This window comes from Coturnix japonica, chromosome 28 (genome assembly GCF_054131305.1).
Source record: "Coturnix japonica strain WE chromosome 28, WE-NBRP24, whole genome shotgun sequence".
Classification (NCBI taxonomy): Eukaryota; Metazoa; Chordata; class Aves; order Galliformes; family Phasianidae; genus Coturnix; species Coturnix japonica.
The window spans coordinates 8,010,981-8,022,093 of NC_140690.1; the positions used below are offsets into that span (position 1 = coordinate 8,010,981).

General features: G+C 50.6%; 1 protein-coding gene across 1 annotated transcript; it reads right to left on the reverse strand.

The window, feature by feature from the left end:
• Nucleotides 1–7,975: 7,975 nt before the first annotated feature.
• On the reverse strand, nucleotides 7,976–11,113 carry LOC146756267 (uncharacterized). The gene is made up of 6 exons (XM_085524838.1): nucleotides 10,736–11,113; nucleotides 10,284–10,422; nucleotides 9,891–9,950; nucleotides 8,909–9,004; nucleotides 8,576–8,683; nucleotides 7,976–8,202 (listed from the first exon to the last, which is right to left on the reverse strand). Exons 1-6 carry the CDS (start codon nucleotides 11,111–11,113, stop codon nucleotides 8,114–8,116), a joined length of 870 nt encoding a protein of 289 aa, XP_085380964.1. The 3' UTR covers nucleotides 7,976–8,113.

Sequence of the window (11,113 nt, forward strand, 5' to 3'; positions counted from 1 at the left end):
GGAATCGGTATAGATAGTGCCCTCTTTTCCCTGTAATCTTTTTAGTGCCTGTAAAACAGCATACAGCTCGCAAGCTTGAGCTGACCAAGTGTTACTCAAGGGTCCTGATTCCAATACCCGGAGGGTCTTTCCATCTACTATTGCATAACCTGATCTTCTCTTTCCCTCCACTACTCTAGAGGATCCATCCACAAATAATTTTTCCCCTTCTCTTAATTCTTCTTCTTCTAAATCTGGTCTGATTTTTGTTTGTTCTTCTATCGTATGTAAACAGTTATGAATGAGTCCCACATTTTCGGGTTTTCCATATAAGAATTCTGCAGGATTCTGGAGACTTGTGGTCTTCAGGGTTAAGTTAGGGGCTTCCAGTAAGATACCCTCATACTTTAGAAGACGAGAATCAGATATCCATTTTTCAGCTTTTTGTTGGAGCACATTTCTAATATTGTGGGGAGATAGTACCTTTATATTGCTGTTAAAAGTAATTTTCCTGGCTTCTTCTACCAATAACGCACACCCAACAATTGCTTGTAAGCAAGTGGGCCATCCTCGGCTCACAGGGTCTAATAATTTTGACAAATATCCAACGGGTTTCTTCTTCCCTGCCCAATCCTGTGTTAAAACCCCATACGCTGTACCACTGTCTATGTTAACGAATAAATAAAAGGGTCTTTTTAAGTCAGGCAGGCTCAAGACAGGGGCATTGATGAGATCCTCCTTCAGCTTTTGTAGATTCTCTTCATCTTGTCTATCCCACTTTATTAATCCATCGGTACTGAGCTTTTGATATAGAAACTTTACTTTACTGCTATAATTTTCAATCCATTGTCTACAATATCCCACTAATCCCAGCAATTGTCTTATTTGTCTCTTATTGTTTGGCGACTTCAGGGACAATATTCCTTGTATCCTTTCAGGATCTATCTTCTTTTCTCCTTTACTCAGGTAATGCCCTAGATATCTAACCTCCTCTTCCACAAATTGCAATTTCCTTTTTGATACTTTAAGTCCTTTCAGTCCCAAAAAGTTCAGCAATTTAATACTTTCTTTCCGAACCTTTCCCTCATCCTCTCCAGCAATTAATAGATCATCTACATACTGTATTAATTTGGTATCAGGATCTAGCTGATACTCTTGCAGGATCTGTTCTAGGGCTTGCCCAAACAAATTAGGGGATTCTGTGAAGCCTTGGGGGAGTACAGTCCACCTTAATTGCTGTTTTCTGTTAGTATCTGGGTCTTCCCACTCAAATGCAAAAAAATCGCGGCACGTCTCATCTAAAGGGCAAGCCCAAAAAGCATCTTTTAAGTCTATGACACTATACCACAAGTTGTCGGGCCCTAATTTACTTAGCAATGTATAGGGATTAGCTACAACTGGGAACCTAGATACAGTGCGCTTGTTAATTTCCCTCAGATCATGAACCAACCGATATGTTCCATCAGGTTTCTTTACCGGTAATATAGGGGTATTAAATGGGGACATACAGGGTTCCAGTAATCCTTTGCTCACTAATCTATCTATTTCTGGTTTGAGACCCCTCCTTCCTTCCAGGGAAATAGGATATTGTTTTATTTTTACTGGGATTTCAGGATTCTTGATTTTTACCGTGAAAGGGGGTATTTTTAGTTGTCCCACACTCTCGGGGGTATACCAGACATCAGAATTGATCTCTTGTTCATCTTCTACCCTAAGAGGGCAGAGTTTGATTCTCAATTCTTTATTCTCTACTTCTAGTCCTATGCCTAATGCAATAATCAGATCCCGTCCTAACAAATTGAACTCCGCTTCAGGCAGTATCAAGAAATCACCCAACCCCACTTTGGACTCTGCTTCTATCATTACATTTTTAACTATTCCTACTGTAAAAGGTTCTCCCTTTGCTCCTATTACTTTGGTAGTTTCCCGGGAAGGTTTGCATCCGAGGGGGATCTGTTGTATAGTAGACCTTTCTGCTCCTGAATCTACTAGAAACTCTACCTCCTCAGCTTGGGGACCAATTTTCAATTTTATCAAGGGCTCCTGTTGTTTCTGGGTCCCCAATATATAGAGCCCCTGACACCCCTAGTCTTCTTGGAAGGACTTTTCGTCTCTCATTCTAACCCTGCAGTCCCTCTTCATGTGTCCCTTTTTCCTGCAATAATAGCATATTCTCTCCTCCTCCCTGTTTTCAGGCTTCCTAAATTTTTGCTGTCCTGGAATTCGATTTTGCGTCCATCCCCCCATTTTCCTTTCCAATTCCCTACTTTCTTTGACCGCTGCTACCATCATCCTAACCTGCCTATTATGTCTTTCTTCCTCCCTTCTTACATATACCTTCTGAGCTTCCCTCAAAAGTTCATCAAGCCCCCGATCCTGCCAATTTTCTATCTTTTCTAGTTTCTTGCGGATATCTTCCCAAGCCTTAGCTACGAACTGTGTTTTGAGCAGAGCCTGGCCTATCGGTGTATCGGGATCCAATCCTGAATATAGTTGTAAATTCTTGCGTAACCTTTCTAGCCATTCAGTGGGTGTTTCCTCCTTCTTTTGTCTTTCATTAAAAGCTTTATTTATATTCTGACCTCTTGGGACTGCCTCCCTAATGCCCTGGATAATGATAGTTCGCAGGTCCTGCATGTGAGTCCTATGATGTTGATTTTGATGGTCCCATTGCGGATTCTGTAAGGGCCATTTAATATCCGCAGCGGGCCCGTGGGCATGTTGAGCATCCCAAATGCGCATCCCTGCACGCCTAATCATACCTCTCTCTTCTGCTGTGAACAGTATACTTAGAATAGATTGTAGTTCCTCCCAGGTATAAACATTTGGCCCTAAGAACTGATCTACTCTGTCTGCCACCCCCAGGGGATCTTCTAGTATATTACCCATTTCCTTCTTAAAATCTCTAACATCCCCTGAATTTAAGGGCACTGATATAAACCCCATCTGAGGTTGTGGACCTCCCATGGGCATTTCTCTTAAAGGGTAGAGGTTATTTTGTCGTGCCTTTGCCCGTGTCACAGGCCCTCCCCCTTCTATCTTTTGTACTTCTCCCTTTCTCGAATCCATCTGCCCATGATCCAACTGAGGAGGAGAAGGTAGGGGAATTGCTGGTGGTACAGCATATGGTGGGGGTCCCACTAAGGCCTCCTCTTCCCTTCGAGGTTTACGTTTTTCGACATCTTTTTCTTTTCGTGTCAAATTAAAAATGGGGACTCCTAAACCCTCTGGGCGAGTGACCCATACTGCTGCATAGTCACTTTCTTCTTGATTGAAAGGGGTTTTGGAGTTTACCCAAAAATTTAATTGCTGTTGTACCCAATCTTCATTAGAACCATACTTAGGCCACCATACTGCCGGGCCAATTTGTTGTCCGCTCCAAATTTCTATACAATAATAAATCATCTTTGCTTTATCTTTATTTCTTGTTCCTGGATAGTGCGTCCAGGCAATTAGCATGAACCCTAGAGGTGAGTCCTTAGGAATGGATGGTCGTTTAGAAGGGGTGGGTGGTTTAGTTTTACACTGCCCCATCTCGTTCTTTACTTCTTGCTCTCTTGTTTTATTCAACGTCTGTAGCTCCCCCTAGTGCCCGTAGCTCTAGGGGAACACCTAAATAATAATCATCCCTAGTGTCCGTAGCTCTAGGGGAACACCTGAATAATAATCATCCCTAGTGCTCGTAGCTCTAGGGGAACACCTAAATAATAATAATCATCCCTAGTGCCCGTAGCTCTAGGGGAACACCTAAATAATAATCATCCCTAGTGTCCGTAGCTCTAGGGGAACACCTGAATAATAATCATCCCTAGTGCTCGTAGCTCTAGGGGAACACCTAAATAATAATAATCATCCCTAGTGCCCGTAGCTCTAGGGGAACACCAAAGAATAACCCTCCATAGAGCCCATAGCCCTAGGGGTTGTGGTGGTGAAAGGGTCCCGCTTATACCCTGTACCCACCCTTCGGCGTGCCCTCACTCAGTGTTGCATTCACTCGCTTCCCCCAGGTCGTGGCCCACGCCCTCGCGGGCAATGGGAACCGCACTACTGTGGGGTCCACACTCGCTCGGGTTAGTGCCGGCTGCCGGCCCCCCTTCACAAGCACACAACACTCGCCACACGCCGGATTCCCAACCCAGACCGGACTATACTCACCTGTCCTGCGTCTTCGTCCGGACTTTCGTGCACGAAATTTAAAGGGTTAACCGGTTTTTACTTGCCTTTGTGTTTTAAATTTCGGATCGTCGGCAGGAGTAGGGCGGGAGGATAGGAGCCGAGGCCACCTATTTAGGCGGGGCGCCCCCTCAGGCTCGTACCCACGCCAGTATTCCCATCCGAGTCACGGCACCAAATTGTCATCAATTTACAAGCAATGAGCCGATAATGTTCCAATTAGAAACTTTTATTAATTGTAGCGGGTAAAACAAAAAGGCAATTCAGCGCTGGGCGACAGGGGAATCCTCGTTCCTCCAACTGCCGCACCTTCCCGTCCCTTGCAACTTCTTTTGTAAGGTCCATCCCGAGTGTATTGTCCTTTAATTGGTCGGTCGTGATCGTGCCACTTGGTGTGTCGTTCCTTGGTTGGTCCTTCCGTGAAACTTTGTATCCATCGGGGCGCGCTTTGCCTGTAACTATGCAGAGTACACAATCTACCCATAAAATTAGAGTGTTCTGCAACCCTTGTGGCCTCCATATTCCACCATCACATCCCGGTCCTAATGAACAAGCACTCCACCACAATGCTACCACATCCCGGTCTTAATGAGCAAACATTTTATCACAGCAGGGACCCCGGCCTGCAGGCTTTTGGCCTGGAAGGGCTTCCCCGGCCTGCAGGCATTGGAGCTGGCAGTGCCCCCCAGAGCAGACAGCTGGCTTTTAGCCTGGCAGGGCCCCCCTAACCGCATGACCAGCTTCAGGCCTGGCAAGGTCCCCCCAACTGCCTGGCCGGCTTTTGGCCTCACAGGCCCAGCAGGTCAGGCAGCCATTTGGTTGCCTGGCACTGAGCCCCGGGCAGGCTGCATAGGAATCCCCAGGCCGGCCAGCCGGCTTTTGGCCTTCCAGTGTTTGCACAGAAAGCAGGAAACTCAGCCCACATTTCTCTTCTGGGCATCCCACGGGCTTCCTGTCAATGCAGGATCACTTGTGCTGGTGGTGTCGTATCTCAGGGCCCATCCAGGTCTCTGGAAGCCACTGGATCCCATGGGGCTGTTTCTGCCCTGCCTGCTGTGCTGCATTTGGGAGGGCGAGATGAAGGAGATGACTGTGCAGCCCCTTCCCAAAGCCTTTCCTGTGCCCTGGCTTGTGTCTCTGAACAGTGGGAGAGGGCTCCTAAGCTCTGTCCCTACACTGGATCAACTCCAGCTCTTCCTCCAGCCAGCCCGTAACCCTTCCACGCCTCATTTCTCTTTCACTTGCGGGGAGTCTGGATTCCCACCTTCGGCACCTTTGACATCATCTCCAAAGAAATCAGGACTGCAAATGTGATCGTGACTCGTCAGTGGCCGATGTTTCACCTGGCCAGCAACCTCATAGCTATGCACCACCTCAAGTCCCGCAGGGAGTCCTTGCCAGGTTGGAGGGGGAATTAAAGGGGTTCGCTTTGCTTTTTCCTTCTCTGGGCAGAGAAGGGAAAAGAGTTGAAGGCCACCCAGTCCATGTCCTTGACCAAGACCATGCCAGAATGCCTGACTGCCTCTTTTCCCATTAACTCCACGTCCCACTAGAAACCCCCTTCCCTGAGAGGCTTCCTGGCCTGTTTTCATGGTACCCACGTTTCTGCAGTTTTGCTGTTGACAAAATGAATTTCTCTTTTCTTGCACTGCACCCAGAGTTCATTCCTTCTGATATCTTTTCCTATAGAGCCTGTTTCTCAAATAAAGGCTTGCTTATTTCTAATTGCAAAGCAAATGACTGCCTGCTAGTCAGAGCAGGATGGTGCCTGCTGTCTGGTAAACCTTATGCAGAAACACTGGAGCTTTTGCATCATGTGCTCCCAACCTCGTCCCCTGCCTGAGACGGGCCATAGGGCACCCACAGCCTCTGGGCAGCCTGGGCCAGGGCCTCACTACCTCTGGGGGAGGAATTTCCTCTACCCATCTACCTCCGTTTCCACTCTTGAAGTTTAAAGCCATTCCCACTCGTATGTTCGCTGTCTGCCAATGCCAAGTGACATGCAAGGTCTGGTAGTGGGTCAGGTAATGACACAACAACAGTGCACGGACAACTGTAGTATAACTATCAATTTATTGGTAGTGTGGGGCCTGGAAAACTCTGGTTGATGACAGCAGTGGTTCTGTGGATGTCAGATGGTGCCCCAAACCAACCCACTGGGGGTGCTCCCACCTCCTGATGGATGGTGGAGAGGAGCAGGAGGGCAGAGGTGGTGCTGGGGAAGGGCTGGGGGCTGCTGGGCCTGGTCTGTTTCCCCCTGGCAGTGGTTTTCCAGGTGTCTGATGCCCCTAAGCTGACACGGTGGGGGGGGGGGCGCTTCTACCTAATAAAGGATGGTGGAGGGGGGGGGGAGGGTGGTGACGGTGCCTGGGGGGGTGGGGGGCTGCTGGGCTGGTTGTGTTTCCCCCAGGCAGTGGTTGTCTGTCTCTTGGACTGTTTCCCCACCTCTGCACTCTGCGTCCCCTGATGGATGCTGGAGGGGAGGAAGAGGGCAGAGTTGGTGCTGGGGGCTGGGGGCTGCCGGGCCTCTCATGCTTCCCCAAGGCAGCAGTTGTCCGGGTGCTGGGTGATGCTCCGGAGCTGAGGGGACCGCTCCCGCCCCCTGAAGGATGGCGGTGGGGGTTGGGGGGGGGCGGCGATGATGCCCGGTGGGGCCGGGGGCTGCTGGGCCTGTCGCTCATCTGCCGGTCAGACGTTGTTTCAGTGCTGGCCGATGACCGCAAGCCTCCACCCCGGGTGGGTTCTTTCTGTCCCCCGAAGGATGGTGGTGGGGGACGGGGGGGCGGCGTTGATGCCCGTCGGGACCGGGGGCTGCTGGGCTTGTCAGAAATCCAGTCCAGGTAGGAAGCTTGGCAGTCAGCTGTAGATGATGGTATTGTCCTGGGTTTGTTTAGCCCATTTTTTAGCTTCCCAGCGGCGCCTGCAAAGAGAGGAACGTGCTGAGGGCACAGGAGAGCCCCTGCTCTGCTTTCTCACAGCGCATGGCAAAGAGCCACCCTCAGCTCCCAGCCTGTCTCTGGCCCAGCAGTAAGGATGGGCTGAAGCCAATGACAACATCTAACTGCGTCAATCACAGACCGTGTGAGCCAACAATTAACTGGTCTCTTTACGCTGCTTTAACTAGAAACGCCTCCTGGCCCACAGCAGCCCTACAGTAAAGAGCTGGGCAGGATGGGGATGGGGGTCAACAACTCACTTTCTGTTCCTGTACCAGTAAATAAGAAGCCAGCACAGAAGCATCCCCAGCAACAGGGAACCCAAGGAAGCTCCAGCAAGTATCAGGTAGAACTTCCAACCAACTTTAACTTTCTCGGCGTTTGCACGTCCTGCACCAGGCACACCTGGAGGAACAACATGGTCATTGCTGTGTCTTGTACTCTAATGGAAATCTCAAGGAGGTCTGACATTGCTACACAATTCTTTTCCATTTTGTTGGCCTCCTGGAACAAGTGAAAATCCTCAGGCTGCAATGCTTCCCTGCTTCCAGGGGAAGCAAAGGGAACTCCCAAAGGCACCGCGCATCGAGGCGCTCTGGAGCCTCTATTTTGCCTCTCAGCTTTGGGTACGCTCTGGCTCTGCCAGATTTGCTCCTTCTTCTCCATCATGCTCTAACATTTCTTTTGCACTCACCTACACTTGCCTTGTGAGGCTGGGTAGTGCTGCCGCAGGCCGGCACACCGTGACCCTTTGGGACACGTCGTCTGACTAAACAAAACTCATTAGAGCAGAAGGAGAGTGTGTGCATCTGTTTAATCAGTTGCTGCTAAGAGTGACGTGGACAAGAACCACGGTCGTGTTGTGCAGGGAGTGCTGCCCTGAGCTCTCCCCTCCCACTCAGACCCCACTCCTCAGGGGCAGAGTCAGGGCCCCACAGCAGCACCTGAACCTGTTTCTCCCCTTTTCCTTCCCCCCGGCATGGGCACAACTTGCACGCTCCTGGTTTTCAGGATGTTTCTCCTGCCTATAAACTCCTGCCAGATCGCTGCTTACCTGGATTCCTCAGAAAACGATAGACCCCGTTGTGGTGGGCTTCCCTGGGATTTGACAGCGCTGTGAAGAAGGAGAGAAAGGCAAAGTCTGGGCATGGTGCAGGCACAGAGGAGGCAGAAGGACAAGGAGGCTCCCTCTATGCCATTGCGCCAATTGTGAGTCAGTGCATCTCTCTGGACCTCAGTTTGCAGGATGGACCCCGCTCCGGGCTGCTGGTGTGTCTGGAGCCTCAAGGGAGGCACAGCAAGCTCAGAATGCAGGGACTGTGTGAGGGAGGTACGCTGAAGGGTCCTGTTCCCTCCCATCTCCTCTGAATGTGGTTTTGGTGGCCTTGTTCCCAAAAGGACAAAGTTCCTATGTCCCTGGGAACTGGGTGCAGTGGGAGGGGAGCAACCTCTAACCATGGCCACGGAGCTCTACCGGCGGCCCTTACCTGCAGTGCCAGCTGCTTGCGAGGCCTCTCTTTCTCCCAGAGGGATGGGCAGTGTGCGACGGATGCCTTGCTGGAATGCATCCATGTGAGCAGGCTCTGCGTCAGTCCCTTTAGAAAGGAGGTAAGAGAGTAGGGCTGTAAGTAACTGCTTCTCATCAGGATGGTATCTTTAGGAGGAAGGTGATGCCGCAAGCCAGTGCAGACACAGGGGCATCACCACAGCAAGGCTCTGATCCGTCCTTTCCTGCTGTGCACACTGCAGATGCTCCATGGATATACATCTAGAAACTCAGCTTCCCAAGACTTTCAGTGGACAGACAGAAATACACCCACCATGTGCTGCCTTCTCGTTCCTGATTTTCTTTAGCATATAGGACAGCCTCTGTGGGTATCTTCCTCTTCCCAGCACCTCTTTCTGTCTCTCAGGACCTGAACAGAAAGTATTGGGATCAATTTCAGACAAACAAGGTATTGAACTGAGTGGTCTTTTCAGCGAAGTCACGAGACAGCAGCCACTCCTGGGATGCCTGTGGGGCTCCAGCACAGGAGGCAGCCAAGTATTTGGCACGGCCTTCCCTGGAGGCACTTCAGCACCCAAAGATGAGACCTTTTATCACACACTACAACCTACAGAACGGCATCACTGAAGAGCAGATGGTGCCAGGGGGTCATGCCTGGCTGACATTAGGGCTGTGAGCTGGTATCTCTCAAAGGAAGCAAAAACTCACGGCATACCCTTAGGAGTTGCTGGGGCTTTTGTCCTGGAGCTCAGCAGGGAAGATGGATCCCATCCAATGCTTCCCACACCTGTCAACAAACACAGATAGAGCAGCTCCTGTCAGATGGACCAGATGATGCGGAGGCTTTGGCAAGGCACTGCTTATAGGCACAGTGGTAATCACACAGCAATGAGAAACATCCCCATCGTGCGTTGTGATCTCTCTCTTCCTTAGGGACCTGCAGTGACTGGAAGGGGCTCAGGTGACGATGTGGCACCCAGAGCTGGGTTGAAATTTGCAGAGGGGCCAGGTGGGCAGTTGGCTGGCACTCAGCAGCTTTGCAGATACTCTCTCCAGGCCACGTGAAACAGTCCTCAGAGACAGCATGGAAGAACATTGGGGTTTTCTTACTAGAAAGATCTCCGATGGATGGAGAGAAAGCCAATGGGACAGTGGGTGCACACAGCACCCAAGGAACAGTGACTGCCCAAGCTTCTCATGGACGAGAAACCACCAGGCAGCAAAAAGCTGAACCCTTCCTGAACTTCCACAACCAAATATGAGTAAAGATCATGAGGTGAAGACTGGTGACTTACCTCTGGCATCCACCCCAGGTTCAGGGACAGGTCTCCATTCTGGTAATCCACCAAGAGGGCCTGCAGGCACAAGTGTGATCAGACACAGGTGAGGAGAGCTTCCACTGCACACTGGGGCCTGGTTTTTCTGCAGTGACCTGCAAAGACTGGCAGCAGGTCGGGGAATGACATGGCCCAAACAGCAAAGGCATCGGTTCTCTCCTCCAAAGAGTGGCAAGGGCTGCCTTCCCACTGAAATGGGACAACTCTCCAAGTAAAGAACTACTCTCAGCTGATCTGTGTACGGCCTTTAAGGCACAAAGAGACTTGAAAGACCTTTGGAGGTTCTTAAGTACCTGAATAAACTATTACAGCGCTCATTTTTCTGTCTTCCAGGAAACAGACACAACTTACCTCTGGGTTTCCCCTGAGGCACAAAATCAGTATCCACCAAAACATCTGGATAAGGAACTCCAACATCATCATCTAAAATCAAGAACAGATGAGAGATGTTCCCATTGCATGTTGCGCCTTCTCCCTTAGTGACTGGGGACTGGTCAGGTAATGGAATGGGAGACTCAGACCATGATTGCCAAAGCTAAAGAATAACCGGGGTGACCTGGAGCCTGGCACTCGGCAGCTTTTCAAATGCCCTCTCCAGGCCACTTGTAACACACCTCTGGGACCTCATGGAAGGGTATACAGCCCATCAGGGCTTTCTTACTGGGAGCTCCTTGCTGGATCTCCCACTAAAGCACCAGAGGAAACTATGCCTGTTCCTTCCTCTGGGCTCCAGCTGGGTGTCTCTGTTGGGAACTGGGATTTGCCTGTGGGAAGCACTGGGAAGCCAGAGCAGAAATGCTCACGCTTTTCCCAACACGCTTCTTCTGAGCTTTCCCATAGGACACCTCCAGGGTGGGCTCAGCCAGCAGCAGAGCCATGGCCTGGCATAGCTGGAGCCAGCCCTTGGGGAGCACTGCTTCCATAACCCACACCTGGCTCCTGGGGTGCTGCTTGGCCCCCTTCCCAATAAACCCTTGCAGAAAGGCAGCCCCAGGGCAGTGTGGCACAGGGACAACAGCCTGGACCTCTGGCCTGTAGTTACACTTGGTCCCATCTTTGCCCACCCCACCTGCTGCTGGAGCTCGCCACGGCACAGCACAAGTCTCCTTGAAACATATGGCCATCAGTAGGAGGAAAAGAGCAAGGCGGGAGGGGGACACGGCCCCCCACACTCGTGCCAT

Excerpts from the sequence above, each read along its gene's own strand:
- LOC146756267 (XM_085524838.1), bottom strand. The coding sequence starts at position 11,113 with ATGGCACGAGTGTGGGGGGCCGTGTCCCCCTCCCGCCTTGCTCTTTTC. Across the intron at positions 9,951-10,283 it reads GCCTCAGGGGAAACCCAGAG|GCCCTCTTGGTGGATTACCA; the intron begins GTAAGTTGTGTC and ends TTGTGCCTGCAG. Across the intron at positions 8,684-8,908 it reads GAACGAGAAGGCAGCACATG|GGACTGACGCAGAGCCTGCT; the intron begins GTGGGTGTATTT and ends TCCTTTCTAAAG.